The sequence below is a fragment of the Doryrhamphus excisus genome, linkage group LG3 (genome assembly GCF_037039965.1).
Source record: "Doryrhamphus excisus strain RoL-2023G ecotype Guam linkage group LG3, RoL_Dexc_Guam_v1.1, whole genome shotgun sequence".
NCBI classification, from domain to species: Eukaryota; Metazoa; Chordata; class Actinopteri; order Syngnathiformes; family Syngnathidae; genus Doryrhamphus; species Doryrhamphus excisus.
The window spans coordinates 20,866,183-20,885,237 of NC_136359.1; the positions used below are offsets into that span (position 1 = coordinate 20,866,183).

Consider the following 19,055-nt stretch of genomic DNA (forward strand, 5'->3'; position numbering starts at 1 on the left):
CAAAAATTATATAAAGTGTAAAAAGTTCAGTTCATATTCTCATATTGAGTTGACAAAGTTGACTTTTCCACCGAATTGAACAGAAGTGCGTGCACCTGTGAGCTATTTGAATCACTACAATATCATCAGACCCCATCATGAATTATTTTTTAAAAAGTAATACAATACACATGTTTCAGATTGAATAACTTTATTCCAACAATAGATAAAATATATAAAAATCTAATAGATTGTGATTGTATTTACATCCCTGGTGCATGATGACCTAGGTTTTGGTCTTTTTTTTACATTTTACATTCACACTTTGAAGCTGCAGGAAGAAGCAGAATGTACCTGCTTGCTTTCCCACAACCATAAACTGGACACACATGCACAAAAAAAAGACAAAACACAGCATCAAATGTAGCACATCAACAAAAAAAATGGAAACCTTTAAAGCTACAAAGGGCGAGCAACATTTTTATTCAAATGTTTTGTGGAGCAGTGTTTATGAAAGTACTGATGTCTGTGTGGATGTGGAGCCAGTGGAAGCAATGTAGCTTGTTAACGGGAGATGACGTGAAAAATTGAAGACTGAGGTTGCACTGCAAAACTGAAACCCGATCATGAGGTTTAACTTATAAGAGATTGGATTCAATGAGCTTTGGGCCGTTAAAAAAAAAAGTCCAGAAAAAGTCAGCCAAAAATGTATGGATGGGGTACACATTTTTGAAAACCCAGACTTTGCAAGGACATGTATGAATTCACCATGCAAACATTAAGATTCACATAAGCTCCTTATCTAATAGTGCAATTTCCTTTTCTAACTTCTTCATTTTGAGAGCTCGGTAAGCCATTTCCTGATCGCGGTTCTCAATCTCCTTCCTGAGGTAGGAGCAGTAAAGTGTCCTTAAATCTTCAGCCTGTAAAGACAACAATATGCATTGTCTCATCCATCTCAACCTTTATGATCATTACCAGTTGACACCTCCACCTCACCTCAGGACCTCTTTCAGGTGAAACACACGAGGGCGCCACCGCCTGGAAACCTGAACTCCGCACCTTCTATCAAACAAATGTCATAGTAGCCCATAAATACCAGATAGAGTGCTTTATTTATTTATCATGTATATATTGATTTTGTAGAAATGTTTTTAAAGTAAATTAAAAGGTGATGGATAATGTTTATAATGATAATATTGGCTTACCCTTTCTAATTGAACATCACTAACGTCTGTCTCATCACCACTGAAGCTATCCGGTTCGGTCTTGGTCACAGGCAGGAAGAGGACGGGGTGGCAGGGCACTGCAGAAATGGTACACTTAATAAATCGACTTGAAAAACGACTAAAAATCTTTGATTAGTAGACACAATCAGACATACCATTCATAAATGAACTGTTAGGACTTTTCACTTTGTCAATATGTGGTCCTCCTGGTAAGGCCTCCGCCAGCAGCGGTTTTGGACCATCATCTGAAGGATGATACGGCATATAAAGATACCTTAATGTTTTTAACTGTGTTTATTTTGTGTAAGTCATGGAACAAAAACGGTTGTGTGTAGCATTGGAGTTGCTAATAGCCATTTCCCACCAGAATCAGTGTTTTTGCACCGATAGTCCTACAAAAAATATGTAATGACATGTAATGTTTGTGTCGCTGAAAATGACCATATTGCAGAATAATTTCTCTTTTTAACGCCATGTTTCCCTCTTCTTTTGCCACTACTTCTAAACGTTCCATGGGTGCTTCATCAGGGCAACATGGGACATGGTAGTGCAAAAGTGCCAACACTGTTTCTTGTAAATATTAGCTCAGAAGTAAAATGACAAGCAACTTACCTGAACTAGAAGCCTCCTCGTCGTTGCCAACGCTGTGTTTTTGGTCTTGAGACGACTCTTGTCCTCCGAGCAGCTCATCTAATATGTCATAATACAGACAAAAAACAGTGATGACTGTGATATTTTCTTTCCACAGAATGAAGATTTGCTCGGTCACCCGTTTAAAATCAGTTCCCTGAAGTTGCACTGCTACTCTTTGGAATAGTTCACCATTGTGCTTTGTTCTGTCGCCCAAGTAATTTAATATGTTGATGTTTTTCAGCTCCTCTAAAGTGAATTCAGCCTCTTTGACAGACCAAACATGGTTACTTCAAGATGGCGCTTCTTCCACTATGGCTTTATTTTCTTGGTCCTTCTTCTCCTGAGTGTAAAATGATACAATTCTGCATCAAACTGCTGAGCAAACCAAGACAATGTAAATTGTCACTGGCCTATTTCCGTTTGAAACAATGATAAACACATAAAAAAACTTTTAAGAATACACTCAAGTCAAGTTGACAAGTATATATTTAAGTGTAGGCGCTACACTATTAACGGTACTGCAAGTTTTGGCAGTACAATACTATAGCTATTGATGTGTAAGTGATTTTGGTTATTATCGAGAAAACCATGAATGTTGTTACATATCAACTTTTAAATTAAACTCTTATGAGCTATTTTTGGAATTGTAAACACTCTAAGCTCAGCCAAACACCAGACCAGGCGGTTTTTGTATTAAGGTCCAAAAACAATGATCCCTAACAAGGGCTACTTTTGCAGCCTAACCCACCTCTAAAACATGCAAATTCTGCCTCACTTCCTGTCCGTCACCCCTTTTCCTTCCCAAACCCGGAACATATCTCTCCATTGCAACAGATGCGCAAATACAATATATAACACATAATACCCCTAAGGGTCATTACAGTATTATCATTATCAAAAGGTACCTTTAGTTGTAGCAGGCTAAACTGAAGAAACAATGGTGGTCTAATCTTTCGGACCCATTACTGTATGTAAACAACAATGACAAATGTCAACCTCATCACGCTAGTATAGATCCTACACTAATATTGTACTCCAATACTAACATTGATATCGACCTACCGATATTTGGATCGCTCTGTAGGGCTGTCCGAGTCAACACAGTCACGGTGGTGTTGAAAACACTCAAATATATATTTACTGGTAAATACTCATTTAGCCCGTTTTACCCTGAGGTGATGGAGGGGAGGAGAATCGGAGTCTGGTGAGGGCAGAACCTGACACTTGCAAATTGGCACGTTTCTTGAAGCGATGAAACCAGCCAGAACTCGCAGCAAACGTGTCATCATCAGCGTCTTCCCCTGCCTTCATCTTTAAGTCTTTTAACAGGCTTCTAGCTTTCTCCTGTATTAGCATGAGGCTAAGCGGTGCCTCTCTCTGACTCTGGTGTTCAATCCAATTGCTCAGAAGTTGTTCCATCTCCTCCATCAGCTTCCCCCTTTGCTTGGTAATAACCGTCGACTGCATGAGCACCGAACTTTTAATATGCTCCATAATCCGGTCCTTGTTCTTGTAAATTGTCCAAATCGTTGAATGATTCATGTTGTACGAACGAGCCACATTCGCTACCTTTTCACCACGGTCCAATTTCCTAATTATGGCAACCTTCGTTTCCATTGAGATTGCTTGCCGCTTTCGAGCTCTGTCTCTGTCACCACTGGGTTTATTCTTGCCTTTAGCCATGATGGGTGGGCTAGTTTGATCGATGAAAACACAAAAAGTAATGTATAGCTAGGTAGCTAACCTATTACCAAACTGACGCTTCCTCCGTGTTGCTAAGTGCCAACTCCTCAGTAAGGAACGTAGCCATTGGTTGCCCTAAAAGTTGCTAATGACGTCATCGCCATTGCTATTTTCTGTACATTTACGACTGTCATTTCGATTTATCTATACATCTCACTCATCAATATCTAAAAATGCCATTAAGGCCGTTAATCGGGTAAATTTCAATTACATTTGGAAAGGGAAATGTCTCTCTGAGACGAATAATTCAGATGAGTTCTGCTTTTCTGTAGGTTGTTCGAAACGATGAATTGGTAGTGGTTCACATTTGAGATTTAGTCCAGATTCTTTAGAGAAAAATAACTACTACATCTGCTACCTGGCTGATTAGTATTGTGTTTCCCAATACTGTTATTTTTTTTATAATTAGTGTCATTAATGAGAATAGAGAGCATCTCTGCCACTACAATGATTAAGGGAGAGATTGTCATCCCTGTTTAATACCTTTATCAATGGAAAACCTTGGAACGTACCATGTGGTAGTGCAACTATACTGTTAGTATCCTTATACATCAATTTTATTATATTTACAAATTGCTTACCAAAGCCAAATAGCTCATCAATTTGTACTCAATCATGTCAAAGGCTTAAAAAAAAAAGTCTAGAAACAAAATAAAGCCATCATCTTTTATGAGGTGATTGTAGTCCAGAACAAGTCCTGTGTTTTTGTGTACTGATGAGAATAGGAAGGACTCCAGATTACTTACATATTTTTCAGTGCCCACTTTATCAATTGTGACCATGCAAAATAAATTTCTGACACGGAATTAGTATAAAATTAAACAATTCAATGTGTTGAAAATTGCAAGTTAATTAAGATATAAAGGTTTGTGTTTTCACATGTGCAGGAGTAGAGTGTACATGGCTACAGGTCAAATGTCTGAAGGCATAACCAACTGTAGAAAATATGGGAACCATTGACAGGAGAAGCGACAGAACAAAGAGGTAATTTAGTTACTTTATTTCACTTGAGACGTCATTTCGTTGTAATGGTCATGTTGTGTTGAGAGGTAACGATAGAAGAGTAAACTGCAAACGAGTGTGGTCCTGGAAACAAAGAGGAAACTGGTCCCTGCACCAGTTATGAGGTCTGGAAGGAGAATTTACTCATCGTGGCCCTCATAGCCGTCAGGAAGGGCATTCACGTGGGGGTTGTGGAAGAGGGATTTGTTGCCATCTCCCCAGGGAAAACGCTGTATGAATGAATAAAAAAAAAGCACACAATTAAGTCACAGTAACTTCACTTTACAAAAGTCAAGTACATTTTGCAATGCAGCTGTTCAAGTGTCCAACCTTGCTGCGAATGCGGAGGTGTGAGTAAGGGATGAACTCTGGTTGTTCATGGCTGTGTTGTTGCTCTTTCAGGAAGGTGTTCAACATGCACACCCCAACACCAGGCAGGGCAACCACAAAGGTAAGTATCTTCCATGTCTTAGCTGTTGAGGAATAACATCAAGAATAGGATCATTTGATAGAAACAAGGCGCAATAATAATAAATAGGGTGAGACAGTAGAATCTTACCAAGATGGATCAAATATGTATTCTGATTACATTTATTTACAGTTGAAGATAAGATGGCCTTCCAGAAAAAAAACTGACTAAGATTACCATTCAAAGATCATTGTGTCATGTCACATTTGAGCCACTAGATGGTACTCAAGTGTAGTGTACCTGTGTGAGGCATACCACATTCACTACAAATCACATCACACACAGTGCAACACAAATGGATAAAAACAGACAATACTACCAACGTATACTGCAAAATATTAACCAACTACTATGTGGGCTCTAACCATGTGCTTTCTGGCCTATTTAAAACTATACAACAAAGCACTCTGGGAAACAGGAAGTACTCCGAGCAACACTACATTATAAAGATCATATTCGTTAAGAATAAAAGCACTTTCCTCAGTGGAAAATGTAGTAGTGTATTGTTAAAGTTGTCATATAGGGCTGGGTGATATATCAATATTTACTTAAACCCTTAGATGCATAAGTGGGTCAAAAATGACCCGGTCAGGTTGTTTTCTTGAAATATCTTCGTAATTAAATTTTTTTATCATTTCATATTCCAGGTATTCCTCAAAAAACATGTTTTTGATATCATGCCATTCACATTTTTAACTTACCTTATATACATTTTAAGACATTTTAGTTTTTGTGTTACTACCCCAACCTACCACAAGTGGGTCAAAAATGACCCACATGCATTTTCTATGGAATCCAATAGGAACCTTTGATTCTTCTCAACTTTGGCTGTCAGGAATAAATTAACTGTAGACCACACTAACTATATCAGAGGTGTACGCGCAAATCAAAAGCCTCAACAAGTGTTGACGGTCGGAAGGAAAGCTGCGCTGCACAGCTACAGTGGTACTATGGCATTCACCTTTGTGCATGTTCACGTCTGCTTGCCGACAGGCTAGCACTAGGGCAGAGGTAGGGAACCTATGGCTCGGGAGCCAGGTAGGGCTCTTTTGATGACTGTATCTGGCTCTCAAGCATTTCTTACCACAATAAAAATTTATTTTTGCTAACATTTGGACCCATTACTGTAAAACAAGTAAACCATCACAGAAATGACTGTTAAAAATAATATTCAAAATCAACAACTTTCTTATGCATTTTAATTCATCCATCTATATTCTGCTGCAATACGGCCAACCATATCTATCTTTCCTGATGATATTTTCCAGGTCAAACACCAAAACTTGATTACTGGGTAATGCTGTAGTCTACCTCGGTCATTGAGATGTCAAAAAAACATGTAAATGTAAACTTTCCTCCTTTAGTCAAATAGCTAAAGCTGCAGAACCAAGCCTTCTGACGAAGATGGCCAAAAGAATGAAATACGTCTACGGAGTACGGTGCAAAACTATGCAGCAGCAGAAGTTGTATTAATGGCAACAAGTATTTGATTTATTATTAGACACTGCGCTGCTCACAAAAGTGTGCTGGCTACACCCCATTGGCGTGGGGTAGTGTGCCTGGTCTACGTAATTAGAGCCCATTATCTAAAACTGTTGCTCTTACATAAAAATGCACACATTTTATTGCGTTCAATGTTTAAAAAAAAAAGTATATGGCTCTCACAGATACACATTTTAAAATATCTGGCCTTCATGGCTCTCTTCGCCAAAAAGGTTCCCGACCCCTGCACTAGGGTAGCACCCCTACTGGCACAAAGAGGCTTAATAGCTGAGATGCTCACTCTTCTGTGTTCTGTGTTCATCCAATCCATGGCCTAACATTATCAAAGTGGCCCTTGCATCCTTTCATTTGTCAATATTTGGCCATCCGTGGAAAAAGTTTGGACACACTGTTCCACACAATTCAGATATAGTCACATCAGATAAAACAGTCGTGTGTCTGTGTTTGTTTGTAGTGACTTTTTGGTCCAGAAGGTATTTGCTTTAATTGATATTTAAATGGTACATTAACTTGTATATTTTCAGCTCATAGTCACCATGTAGGACACAGGATAACAATACATATCTGTATATTAAAACATGTCTCTTCCCACACTAATACATCTAAGATCATTCTAATTCATTGTGTTGTGTATCCTTTTGAATGTAATTTCATTGAAACAGTTGTATGTTTTCTGCGCATATGTTCGAACCTCTTTGTTAGTGGGTTAAACATTTTTGTGTGGCTATTGAAAAGGTTTTAAGTTTCCGTCACCTTGTCACGTCAATGATGTCTGCTAGTCGAGCCAGTGCTAACAGAGCTAACGTTAGAGCAGCAAGGTCACTGAGAAACCTCACACGTTCTCGTCAAAGATCAACGACAACTAAAATAACATTTAAACTACTTCCAGCTACAGACTTACTTGAGTGCTCGCCGTGCTCAGCGGCGGCAGAGAGCTGGCGGCGGGTCTGGGTCAGAGAAGACCTCACCAACGATTGTGTGAAGCGTCCGAAAGCAGCCATCTTCGTTTCAGATGACGATGGACAGAGCGGAAGTACGTAATTTGGACAGGCCACGTGACAGGAAACACCATCTGAGTCGGAGTTTTCAGTTTTGTATTTACATTTTTACTTACAGGTCTTCCCCGTAGTGATTTTTATTTAAATAATAGAGGAGTACAGCACATCGCATAGCGAATAAACATATATGAAGTAAAGAGTGTCTTAGAATAGTTGACTCTTAAACGATATTCGGAGCATTTGCGACAATCAATTTCGCAGTCAAATGACATCGCTTCCGGCTTCCCTTCATAGTTCAGGCAAATGAAGGCCAGAGACAAGAGAGAATATAGGGCATTGTTTGGAAGTATTTTGTGCATTAAAAAATTTTATTCTCACCTGAGACAGCCATTTTGATAACTTATCAAAGCTCCGAAGCTCAAAGACAAATCATGTCAACGGCACTTATAATGTGCAATGGAGGATAATGTGCACTGTTGAATGTGAACATTTCCACACACTCTGTGACTTGTATTGCAAACTTGAGAGGTTAGTGACTTTGACAACGTGGACTTTGCCGCCTAATTTTGTGGCCCTGACATGCGTGTGGTCATTAATATTGACCCATGTCTTTTTGAAAATACTAAACTTGCTCAGTTGTGTTTGGTCTTATATACTTGAAGACTATGGGACTGAGTTTGAGTGGATTTGTTTTTCTTGAACCAATTAGTAAGGGACGACTACATATAAATGTTATTGGAGGCACTTGCAGTACCGCTTCATCCTGAAGGGGTCTGACATGCGTGAACTAGAATATTTTATTATTCTCTGCTGAATGAATGAACAAATTTAACTGCCAAGATGGAGGATTATCTACCTAAACCCATCAGGAGGTGATCAGAGGTTTACAAAGGATAAGAACTTTTCCTGCAGCGGAGAGGAAAGGACCGGCCCAGGGTGTACACCGCCTCTCGCCCAAAGTCAGCTGGGATAGGCTCCAGCATACCCCCCGCGACCCTAATGAGGATAAGCGGCATAGAAAATGGATGGATGGGAAAGGAAAGGCTGCAGATAAAAGTTCATAAAATAAATAAATGAATAAACAGGTCAGAGAAGTATCTGAAAACATGTTTTAAACCAAACTGACTATTTTTGTTTTTTTCTTTGGTTATGAGCAACCTGTATTAACATAAAAACATTCCAACGGAGTCAGTGCCTCACCAGCCATCAACCTCAACACTCGTCACTGCTGTCTCTATTAAAGGGGAGGACTTTGTGTGGGTTCAGAGTCCGACCAGGCAATAGTGCATGTTCTAGTTCATCTGGATAGGTGAGGAGAAAAAACCCTCCAAAATTAATGGGTAAGTGTATTTGTTTTGGAAATATATTGAGACTTTTCACTGTCATCATGGATATATAATCTTATGTGTAAAGTAGCCTTGTGTTAATTGAATGAAATACGATCCATTTATTTAAAACTGCTTAGTCAATGTGGAAATATGTAAAGCATTTCAAACACTAATGTTATCATCCATAGCATATCAGTCATCTGTCAATAATATTATATTGTGAAATTTTTGCTTTTGACATTACTTTTCTTGCTATATTGATTAAATGTGCACATCCTCATTATTATGAATAAATGTGGTAAAACATGTTTTCCAAGTGATGGAATCACAGTACCACCAGTTTGGGTCACCACCCAGTGAGAGATTTCAGCTTGCAGAGCAGAACATGAATTTGCAGAAAGGTACAATGCATACATACATATGTCATGTAATCATTCCAAATGTCCCTCTTTAAATCAGGGGTGTCCAAAGTGCGGCCCAGGGGCTTATGTTCTGTTGGCGTGCTACAAATTGTATAAAGAAAATTAAACCCCCAAAGAACTGCAAAAATTGAAAAATGGAGCTATATCAGTATGCTCTTTTGTGAGTAGACTATATGACTAATCTTAAAGCTCACTCTGTTCATGCTGTTGTTCTATGGGACAAATGCTGAATGTGCTGAAACCAATGCACAGAGTGAATTCTCTTCCTGTTTGTCCCCACCAATTTGCTGAATCACAAATGTGTGGGGATCCATTGTATTCATTTTTAGCCTTTTTACAAAATATGTATGAAGTATGAATCCCTCAGTGGAAAATGTTTGGCCACCCCTGCTTTTAAACTTGAATCAACATGTCATGTGTCATCTCTAGGTATGAACAGGATATTGGTGTATGTCATCTATGGCATCATAGTTGCCCTGCTTTTCATTCAGCTGATGGTAACTGGAATAAAATGTATGTCTTATTCCGAAAAATCCATATGAATGTATATTATTTTTCTTATGTTACTCTCCCCTCCCCAATAAAGTCTCCCAATTAAACATGGAAGTCAGTGATGTCAAGCTTCTTCTTGATAAACTCAGCCATCAAATTTCCAGTTCAGGTGAGAAAAAAAGATGTGGATGTTATAAAAAGATGAAGCTATGAATGACTCTTTTGTTACTTCCAATTTGAAGGAAGTGGGACCCCTATAGAAGATGTTCATATAGAAAGACTTGTCCCAGTTAGAGGTAAACACGCAATATTTTCATAATATTTCTCTTTTTAGTTGCAATATTTGACAATATTATTCTCTAGGAACATGTAAGGAAGGCTGGGTGTCTTTCCAAAGGAGTTGCTACCTGCTGTCCACCACCACTGCCACATGGAGCAAAGCTGAAGAGCAGTGTCACTCTCATGGAGGACACCTGGTGGTTCTGAATGGTGTGGAGGAACTGGTAAGGTTCAGGTGCACCTCCTTCTAAACCAGGGGTCTCAAACTCAGTTTACCTAGGGGCCACTGGAGCTAGGGTCTGGGCAAGGCTGGGCCGCATCCGGTTTTCCAAAAAAAAAAAAAAAAAAAAACGAATTTATTAAAAACAGAAAAATATACAAACTTTTTCAATTTTCTACAATAAAAGATCTGATAAAACATTTCACTGTTCTCAAATATCTTAATTTTTATTTTTCTGCACAAAATAAGATGAAAAATAAATAAACAAATCAAGAATAAAGAAAATCAATCAGTAATAAATAAATATAATAATAATAATAATAAAACGGCAAATAATAAAAACTTAAGAAACCACATATTATTTTTTTCAGATTAAAATGAACAAAGCATTATTAGAGCCCTGTAGACATGACAAAACACGACTATAGTCACATTTATACTCTTTTTATTTACAACATATTGCGCAACTGCAGGGTCTTGAGACACATGCTAACTCACAAACTAGAGAGCTAGCGACCTAAACAGTAGCCTTCAAGTTATTTCAATTAAACTTAAATAGCCAAAAACTTACCACTTCCACACGGATAGGGAGGATAACTATTAACAGTTATTTAACCTTTAACATAAACATTAATCAAACGTAATAATTTTTCTGGGTACATGATACCATACAGCATCCATATCAAACTTGCGCGGGCCGCACTACCATTAAACTTCATATCAAGGCGGGGGCCTCAAACTAGTGTCCTGCGGGCCACATTTGGCCCGCGGGCCGCGTGTTTGAGACCCCTGTTCTAAACTGATGATGAGTCTAACCTGTGTATTGTCTTTGTAGGACTTTATTTCGGGAATTTCTGAAATCACCTATAAATACTGGATTGGACTGGTGGAGAGAACACACGAGGGGGAGTGGAGTTGGGTGGATGGCACTGATTACAACATAACCCCAAAGTAAGATTCTGCTTATTATAAGCTCAACATATTTACATAAATCTAATAATGTTTTTTTTCTGTGTGTTCTGAGGTTCTGGGATGTAGCTCAACCTGACAACTGGGCCTTCAGAAGAAATGGAGAGGACTGTGGCCAACTCCATGCTACTGATATACGCATCAGGAGGAGGTGGAATGATGCTGACTGCAATGTGTCGTACAACTATATTTGTGAAATTAAGACATGACAGCCTCCTTTTTTATTGTCTCAGACAAACTCTGACTCTCTAAGTAGGCCACACAGATAACATAAAAAGTGATGTCATAGTCTGGACTTTTACTACATAAGCAAATAAAACACTCAAAAGCAGCTGGAAGTTGCAGTGTTGCCTTCATGCATGTGATTCTGGTTCTCTGTGTGATGTAATGCATGCAACACAAAACTGTGTTTTTGCAGCTTCTTCTTCTACAAGATGTCCGTCAGAGGAACATTTAACGTTGGACCTGGCTTGCAGTTGTAGTTCATCCCAAAGGTGTGGGTCAAGGCCCCCCCTGGCCAATTTAGTTAACTCAATGAGTTAAAAAAAAATGCCCACCTCTGCTAATGACCTGAATCTACTTAAATTGACAGAATTTTGTCTCGTGTTCAGTATGAGGTTGGATATTATCAGAAATGTGCAACGGAACGTTCTGGGAATTTTAGCAAATGTTTGCTATTTACACAGCTGTGTGTCACGCAAGAAGAAATGCAGAAGTAAAATAGACTGCATAGTGATTAAAAAAAGAGCATTGCATCAAGACAAAGATCTCTATGTTTCATCTTGGTTACTTTTACTGAGTGGAAAAAAAACAATCAAATCTAACAATTAACTATTAGTTATTCAATAGTTCATTTATTGATTTGAATAATTATATTTGAATGTATTTGGAACCCAGAGGTGAACTGTTCTATACACAAGCTTCCTCTTGAAGCTTAACATCTAAAAGCAATATTTTTATTTCTATATCTTCTCATGTCTGAATGCTGAAAATAGTTCTGTAAAATTCCCCAAATGGAAAAGAAATAAGATTCCACCCACCGCAGTGTTCTCCTTATCTGTCTTTCCTCCTGGCTTATAAGAACAGGCGCTGACCGAGCTGTCCGTTTCTGAGCAGGTAACCATGAACTTGACAGCTCCTCTGCTGCTGCTGGTCACAGGTGAGATATTAAAAAAAAACACACTTAAAAAAAAAACAAAAAACCAAGCACACATTTGACTTGATTTATCTGCTCCATTTAGCATCTTGCGTCGTCAACAGTGCAGTAATGCCCAAAGCCTTATGGCAGTTTGGGAACATGATCAGCTGTGCCCAACCAGGAGTTAACCCCATGAAGTACAACGATTACGGATGTTGGTGTGGCTTCGGTGGCACAGGAAGTCCGCTTGATGACCTGGACATGTGAGGAATGAAGAAGGATGCTTCGAAGTCATGATGATAGAAAAACATTTATATTCAAAAACAAAAAAACCCGCCTCTGGTTTTAGGTGCTGTTACGTTCATGACAAATGCTACGAAAGAAGCAGGAAGATTCCAGGATGCCGTGGCATTGCTGACCTGCCCTATGTCCTGGTTTACGATTACACCTGCTCAGATAACCAAGTCACCTGCTCAGGTGAGAGCCTGTACATACACACATTATCATTATTACTGTAAAACACCAAATTTGGGGAGACACGCCATCAGGTACCTACACAACATATCACAGAGTTGTAGCAAGAATAATTGTGACTTTAGAATGGCAATGCATTTTCAAAGCTTGTTATTTATTCATTATAATGCATCTGTTGATCAGTATGATGTATGACGTACATGGCGTACAGGAATAACGATGCTCAAAGCTCAAATGAATGAAACAAACATCCGTTCTGTTGTTAAAGGGGACCTATTATGCTCATTTTTCAACCATTTGTATTGAGTTGTTGACTCCTGTAGAGCAGCTACACACAATAACCTGCACAGTGAACTTTATAGAATCTGCACCTATTACAGCTGTATTTCCTTTGATTTGTGCTTCCTGCCAAAACGGTCTGTTTTAATTTATTCCACCCACCGCACATGTCCACTCCACTGTGATTGGTCACACGGCCAAAGTGCGTACTACCTATGAATCATATAAGGAAGTCCATCCCTCTGTGACATCACAAGGGCAGTTTTACCACACCTTTTGAAACAGAGCGTTTAGAGCCATCCCAAACTTCTTTCAAACTTTGGTATTGTTTAACATGAGAATGAATACAACATTCTAACTACATTTATAGGTCAGAAAAATAAAAAAAAGCATAATAGGTCCTCTTCGACCAAGTTTTAAAACATGAGATAATGTTGCACATCTCTTAAGACAAAAACCAAAAAAAAATCAGTTATGCTCATCCATACAGTTTTGCATCATGGCCAGTAATGCAAATTGAACAATTGACTCTGGTACAGATTCATTGTAGTTCTGCATCCACTTTAGTGTATTACAGCAGCAATCCTAATAATTTGTATAAAAAGATAAAATTGCTGTTTACTTGGGTTGTGTAGCATTTATTGTAGAGCGTAATTTGAAGTTTCATGTGTCTCAACAGCCACCAATGATAAGTGCCAGACTGCGGTGTGCGAATGTGACCGAATAGCAGCTCACTGCTTTGCTCAGGCCAAATACAACCCTGACAACAAGAACCTGGATCCTAAAATCCACTGTGTCAACTAAACTGCACAATTAATTTGAATAAAAGTGGAAAAAAAACACCAGAGAATCTTTGATTTACCACCTTTTATATGAAGACGTACATTTGTTCATCTTTTGGCAACACCATTTGAAGAAACACGGGATGGTTACAATTATTGGTCTACGTCTCCGTATCTGTCTGCAGCTTGGAAAAGAAAGGCACTGCACTTTTACAGCTTTGGTTGATGATAGCAAACTACTTCTTGGATTTAATTTGGGCTCATTAAGAGGAAACAACAGTGCTAATATCAGGTAATTGTTCAGGTAATAATATCAGGTAATAATATCAGGTAACTAACAACAGGTAATATCAACATAATGTGCTGGTCACTTATAGCTTAAACCAGGAGAATCCAAAGTGCATTTTTATTGGTCCTCTGCATATTGTAAAAATAAAATCAATTCATGATGAATTATATACGTATATTATTATTATTATTAGATAATCCACCATTTTGCTTTGTCACCTATAACACAAAATTAAGATGTGAACGTTTTGTCAGATAGCTTAACTCATATTGGTTTTTGTGTCGTTAATGCAGAAAACGTATAAAAGCAGCTCTGCATACTTTTCGGAATGCCGCCCGCACTGGGAAAAAGTTTGGACATCCCTGGCTTAAGCATGATACTAGAATGGTAAGAGTCCACATCAGAAGGGCATGAATGGTATCTTCCAGCAGCATAAGAATGAAGTCTCTATATTGGCTTGTAGAGGAGAGTGGTCACATACTTTTTTTTGTACCTGTGTGTTGCACTCAGAACCATCACTCCATCCTGGAACACAGAAAAATTAGAAATTCAGATGTGAGGATTTCTGATAAGGTTTGACTTTAGGATGAAATCACTTATAGCATGTAGGAATAATAGTAGGGCTGCAACCATTATTCGGATAATTCGAATAACGCGATAAAGTAGTCATGTTTCAAATAAATCGCTTATGTCACCGAAGTGCCTACTTCACCCACACGGAGGACGAAGATGCGGGAAAATTGAAGCGGATAGAAAAAGTGGCAAGACAACATAGGGCAAGAAAAATTAAATATAAGGAAGTCCGCCCCTATATGTGACATCACAAAATGGCAGTTTTACCACGCCTTTGAGTGTTTTGAGCCATCCCAAACTTCTTTCAGGGATCACTTCCAAATATGCAAACCTCATTATCTGAAACTTTGGCATTGTTTAACACGAGAATACAACATTCTAACTACATTTATAGGTCAGAAAAGTGGAAAAAATATAACAGTTTGAAAACATGAGATAATGTTGGACATCCCTTGGGACAAAAAACTAAAAGATCAGTTTTACTCATCCACACGGTTTAAAAGCACTCACAGGATGTTGTGTTTTGTTTGCGACATAAAAAAATACCCAAAAATAAAGTTAATTTGTAGTTATATGTGTTTTCATATGTGTTGTAATTTGCATAACTGCCTGTGTCACAGGCAGTTATGCAAATTACACAATATTGCCCCTCACCCCGGACAACCCACCACCACCACAAATAACTTGCACTCCTGTGGAAAACTGCACATGATGGATGCGTGTTTGTGTGTCAACATGCATGATAAAGCAGACATGATGCAGGTGTTTGTGTTACCTTGATGGAGAGGGCGTACAGGTGATTTAACATCACATGGTTGGGCTCAGGAAGTAGTGTCGGGTCACACTGGGGAAAACCAACACAAGGTGAGCTAAAAACTTCATGTTGGACTACAATTTCAAATGGGAAAAGACGCAACATACTGAGATCCCTGTGTCCTTGTTGAGAAGTACTTGCAGCAGGTGTGGAGGTAAGATAGGAGGATGTTTGAGTTTGTCTTCTGACTTAATGACGTATGCGTCCTGCTGGTAGGGCCCGGGGGGGGAACTGGACAAGTCTGAAGAAACGAGGTGGCCATAGAGAATGTTTGAGGATTAGCAGATCGTGCAGACAAACAGGACACAGATCATGCACAAACAAACCTTTAAATACTGAGTATGTCATACCTGAGATGTCAGCGGAGTCTTGGGAATCAAGCTTGAGGGCGTCAAAGACCTCAAAGTCTGTCCTCTTCACCTGGATAACGTTATTAACGGTCCCAGTTTTGGTCGTGATAACAGCCTGAAAGAACATGGACAAAATAAAATATAAATATACACCTCATAGTGTGGAGAAGGGGCTATCTTCGTCTTGTTGTTTTTTTATTAGCTCTGAGCATATTATAAAAATAAAATTCTATATAATAATAATAGGGGGCAGCACGCGGTTGAGTGGTTAGCGCGCAGACCTCACAGCTAGGAGACGAGGGTTCAATTCCACCCTCGGCCATCTCTGTGTGGAGTTTGCATGTTCTCCCTGTGCATGCGTGGGTTTTCTCCTGGTACTCCGGTTTCCTCCCACATTCCAAAAACATGCTAGGTTAATTGGCGACTCCAAATTGTCCATAGGTATGAATGTGAGTGTGAATGGTTGTTTGTCTATATGTGCCCTGTGATTGGCTGGTCACCAGTCCCCGCCTCTCGCCCCAAGACAGCTGGGATAGGCTCCAGCACCCCCCCGACCCACGTGAGGAAAAAAGCAGTAGAAAATGAATGAATGAATGAATAATAATAGCTTGTTTGTCTATATGTGCCCTGTGATTGGCTGGCGACCAGTCCAGGGTGTACGCCGCCTCTCGCCCGAAGACAGCTGGGATAGGCTCCAGCATCCCCCATGACCCTTGTGAGGATAAGCGGTAGAAAATGCATGAATGAATAATAATAATAATAATAATAATTAATATATACATGGCAATAAACCTTTTCTGATTCTGATATTATTATTCTAATAAAATATTGATATATTAATTAATTAATGAGATATATTATTAAATATTACACTAATTTGCTTTGTCACCTCAAGTATAATATGAAGCAGATGTTATGGTCACATAGCTCTGTGCTCACCCCTGCCGGATCCAAAGTCCACTGTCCATCTACACAGAACTTGTACTGGTGTTCTCCTTCCGGCAGGTGCATGATTGCCACAAAACTGTTCTGACTGGATGCAAGAGTCACAGTAAAGTCTATGGAATGTTGGAAAAAAAAAGCTGCACAACACACAGTACCTTTTATTGAGAGGGATCTTGGTCGTCCAGTTGTTAAAAGATCCTGACACAAAGACCTCTTTGGCGTTTCCAGCCCAGCGGAATACTGTTTGCCTCTCCGGGGTTGGACTTTTGCTGTCACTCTCCAGATCCTGCTGCCAGGCCAGAAACTCCTGCTCTTCCTGGGGAGCCTGGACACAAGATTGATGGGCTATTATTCTACCTAGATTATCTATTTCTATAGTTATATGACATCAACCAGATAACTAGATGCTAGATCTAAACTTACCTTTGGATCGTCCCTTTGGAAAATGTCTGCATCCTCCGTGCTGTCCATCAAAATGTTGGGACGCGCCTCTTTCCCTCCTTGCGATCCATCTCTGTATGACCTTTCACCTTGACCCCCGCTGGCTCTGTCACTGTTGCTGTTCCCCATTCTGATACAGTCAAACACAGCAAGACACACACACACACACACAGTCACATCATTAGGTACACCTAAGGCACACACGTCCAACAGCAGATGGAGCAAAATTTCATAAAGTGTATAACTTATTAATATAAAGTAGCAGTTATGAAAAGGTTCCTCGTCTAATAAAAGTAAATAACATTATTTTGTGTATACTGCAGCACTGATTATTTACTGTGTACTGCACAACCTCGGTTAGCATGTTTGTTGGTTCATGTCAAAAATGTATGGCACTGTTGTGCCTCAGTTTGCGTACAATAGAATGCCCACCATTCCACTGTGGTGCTGCATTTATTAATCTATTAGTCAATTGTTCAAACATAACGTTGTTGATATATTTAGCGGTTTTCTTGGTGCTGATCACAATCACAAATTAAAGGCAAAATAACAAAACTTTAAAAATTCAAGTTAAAAAGTATCAGTATCGGCAATGCTGTGTTTAGTTAGTGTTGCATCGATACCAAAATGAGCTGTATCGCCCAACCCTCCCGCACGCACGCAACAATGGTGAACTTGTGCATTTTACGCAGTATTTTACCCACCTAAGATGCGTGGCTGTCTTCAGACTTGTGAATATGATACCATCTGGTCTTGGAGAAGAGATGGAGACGTCCGGTTTTGTTCGCTGCTGTTTCCGTCTCAGCAGTTTCCTCGCTAGTCGGACAAAACCGGACACCGTTGGTGTAAAGTCACATTAAAAAGTGACTTTGTGTAGTTCTTATGACCCGTTCACGGTCTTCAAAACTATTAGGGGTGATGTTATGCTCTAGCTGGTCTACTCGAGTCGGTTTGGACCATATGAAGCGGAAGTCAAGCAAGCGGTTCTTCAACTTGCCTGAAATCACGTGACTATACACTGTGACGTCATAACCGTGTGACGCTCCTTGGCGGGCACTTTGAAAAGGCGGGATATGTCAATGTCGGAATCAGCACGGTTGCCTGAGCCTATATCTTTATCTATTTCCGATAAAAGACGATAAAAGACGATAAAAGACGATAAAAGACGATAAAAGACGATAAAAGACTGTCCACTCTGCCGCAAATCAACTCTATGTAACCGAGGGTTTTATGCCTTGGAGAAGAAAGACCGCCATGATGGGAAGCAAGTCAGCTGGCTGTGAGTACATAGTAGACTTTAAAGTAGTTACCCCTGTTATCCACTTATTGCCGTAATGTGTTTTGTGTTTGTCCCATTTGGCCAAAATATTTCATCCATTTTGTCTGACTTAGTCCTTGGCTTTTGTCGGTCATGCATGCAATGACACACACAGCTTGTAGTGTAAGTCCTTGTGTGTCATTTCTTTGGGTTCTCACAGCTTTCCAGTGAAACCTGTTACCGGACACTCGTAATAAAAAAAAAGCAAAGTCATCAGTATCCCAGTTGTGGTAAAGGTCAGCCTTTTCCTATCGCCAAGTCAGCAAGTGTAATCTTAGGAAAATCTGCAGGCACATTAACGGACGACATTTAGGATATTTACATTTCATTTCTTTCTTTCTTAATGATGATAGGGAATCAATATACAGATAAATCCTACTATACTG

General features: G+C 39.3%; 5 protein-coding genes across 8 annotated transcripts; 2 read left to right on the top strand and 3 right to left on the bottom strand.

The window, feature by feature from the left end:
* Nucleotides 1-182: 182 nt before the first annotated feature.
* Nucleotides 183-3,617, bottom strand: LOC131128399 (uncharacterized). 2 transcript variants are annotated; one of them, XM_078789325.1, is made up of 5 exons: nt 3,011-3,617; nt 1,821-1,898; nt 1,188-1,285; nt 979-1,041; nt 183-902 (listed from the first exon to the last, which is right to left on the bottom strand). In XM_078789325.1, exons 1-5 carry the CDS (start codon nt 3,522-3,524, stop codon nt 765-767), a joined length of 891 nt encoding a protein of 296 aa, XP_078645451.1. In that variant the 5' UTR covers nt 3,525-3,617; the 3' UTR covers nt 183-764. The 2 variants fall into 2 exon arrangements, with proteins under 2 accessions (XP_078645451.1, XP_057927184.2); XM_058071201.2 differs by having other exon boundaries at nt 979-1,044.
* A 945-nt stretch (nt 3,618-4,562) lies between these two features.
* On the bottom strand, nt 4,563-7,613 carry cox6a1 (cytochrome c oxidase subunit 6A1). Its single transcript, XM_058071203.2, has 3 exons — nt 7,460-7,613; nt 4,917-5,059; nt 4,563-4,816 (listed from the first exon to the last, which is right to left on the bottom strand). The coding sequence occupies exons 1-3, from the start codon at nt 7,557-7,559 to the stop codon at nt 4,727-4,729; spliced, it is 333 nt and encodes a 110-aa protein (XP_057927186.1). The 5' UTR covers nt 7,560-7,613; the 3' UTR covers nt 4,563-4,726.
* Nucleotides 7,614-8,750: 1,137 nt separating this feature from the next.
* LOC131128400 (C-type lectin domain family 4 member E) lies at nt 8,751-12,177 on the top strand. Of its 2 annotated transcripts, XM_078789861.1 has the most exons (8): nt 8,751-8,896; nt 9,202-9,285; nt 9,736-9,819; nt 9,893-9,967; nt 10,041-10,094; nt 10,162-10,301; nt 11,133-11,248; nt 11,322-12,177. In XM_078789861.1, exons 1-8 carry the CDS (start codon nt 8,893-8,895, stop codon nt 11,473-11,475), a joined length of 711 nt encoding a protein of 236 aa, XP_078645987.1. In that variant the 5' UTR covers nt 8,751-8,892; the 3' UTR covers nt 11,476-12,177. The 2 variants fall into 2 exon arrangements, with proteins under 2 accessions (XP_078645987.1, XP_078645988.1); XM_078789862.1 differs by lacking the exon at nt 9,202-9,285 and having other exon boundaries at nt 8,831-8,896.
* Nucleotides 12,178-12,322: 145 nt separating this feature from the next.
* Nucleotides 12,323-14,007, top strand: pla2g1b (phospholipase A2, group IB (pancreas)). The gene is made up of 4 exons (XM_058070421.2): nt 12,323-12,425; nt 12,508-12,667; nt 12,754-12,881; nt 13,837-14,007. The coding sequence occupies exons 1-4, from the start codon at nt 12,389-12,391 to the stop codon at nt 13,959-13,961; spliced, it is 450 nt and encodes a 149-aa protein (XP_057926404.2). The 5' UTR covers nt 12,323-12,388; the 3' UTR covers nt 13,962-14,007.
* Nucleotides 14,008-14,009: 2 nt separating this feature from the next.
* prkab1b (protein kinase, AMP-activated, beta 1 non-catalytic subunit, b) lies at nt 14,010-18,361 on the bottom strand. 2 transcript variants are annotated; one of them, XM_078789860.1, is made up of 8 exons: nt 18,056-18,361; nt 17,334-17,481; nt 17,066-17,235; nt 16,905-16,998; nt 15,966-16,080; nt 15,723-15,856; nt 15,577-15,645; nt 14,010-14,753 (listed from the first exon to the last, which is right to left on the bottom strand). In XM_078789860.1, exons 2-8 carry the CDS (start codon nt 17,478-17,480, stop codon nt 14,676-14,678), a joined length of 807 nt encoding a protein of 268 aa, XP_078645986.1. In that variant the 5' UTR covers nt 17,481; nt 18,056-18,361; the 3' UTR covers nt 14,010-14,675. The 2 variants fall into 2 exon arrangements, with proteins under 2 accessions (XP_078645986.1, XP_057926401.2); XM_058070418.2 differs by having other exon boundaries at nt 17,334-17,497.
* Between the last annotated feature and the right edge of the window lie 694 nt (nt 18,362-19,055).

Bases quoted from the DNA above. Each gene is read 5' to 3' on its own strand.
- LOC131128399 (XM_058071201.2), bottom strand. From the start codon at position 3,524: ATGGCTAAAGGCAAGAATAAACCCAGTGGTGACAGAGACAGAGCTCGA. The intron at 1,286-1,820 runs GTAAGTTGCTTG...CCATTTCTGCAG, and splicing joins CGAGGAGGCTTCTAGTTCAG to TGCCCTGCCACCCCGTCCTC. The intron at 903-978 runs GTGAGGTGGAGG...TTGTCTTTACAG, and splicing joins CACCTGAAAGAGGTCCTGAG to GCTGAAGATTTAAGGACACT.
- cox6a1 (XM_058071203.2), bottom strand. From the start codon at position 7,559: ATGGCTGCTTTCGGACGCTTCACACAATCGTTGGTGAGGTCTTCTCTG. The intron at 5,060-7,459 runs GTAAGTCTGTAG...ATTCCTCAACAG, and splicing joins TGAGCACGGCGAGCACTCAA to CTAAGACATGGAAGATACTT. The intron at 4,817-4,916 runs GTTGGACACTTG...TCATTCATACAG, and splicing joins ACCTCCGCATTCGCAGCAAG to CGTTTTCCCTGGGGAGATGG.
- LOC131128400 (XM_078789861.1), top strand. The intron at 10,302-11,132 runs GTAAGGTTCAGG...TTGTCTTTGTAG, and splicing joins TGAATGGTGTGGAGGAACTG to GACTTTATTTCGGGAATTTC. The intron at 11,249-11,321 runs GTAAGATTCTGC...GTGTGTTCTGAG, and splicing joins GATTACAACATAACCCCAAA to GTTCTGGGATGTAGCTCAAC.
- pla2g1b (XM_058070421.2), top strand. From the start codon at position 12,389: ATGAACTTGACAGCTCCTCTGCTGCTGCTGGTCACAG. The intron at 12,426-12,507 runs GTGAGATATTAA...TGCTCCATTTAG, and splicing joins TCTGCTGCTGCTGGTCACAG to CATCTTGCGTCGTCAACAGT. The intron at 12,882-13,836 runs GTGAGAGCCTGT...GTGTCTCAACAG, and splicing joins TAACCAAGTCACCTGCTCAG to CCACCAATGATAAGTGCCAG.
- prkab1b (XM_078789860.1), bottom strand. From the start codon at position 17,480: ATGGGGAACAGCAACAGTGACAGAGCCAGCGGGGGTCAAGGTGAAAGG. The intron at 17,236-17,333 runs GTAAGTTTAGAT...TCTTGTGTCCAG, and splicing joins TCCAAAGGGACGATCCAAAG to GCTCCCCAGGAAGAGCAGGA. The intron at 16,999-17,065 runs GTACTGTGTGTT...TCTTGCATCCAG, and splicing joins AAGATCCCTCTCAATAAAAG to TCAGAACAGTTTTGTGGCAA.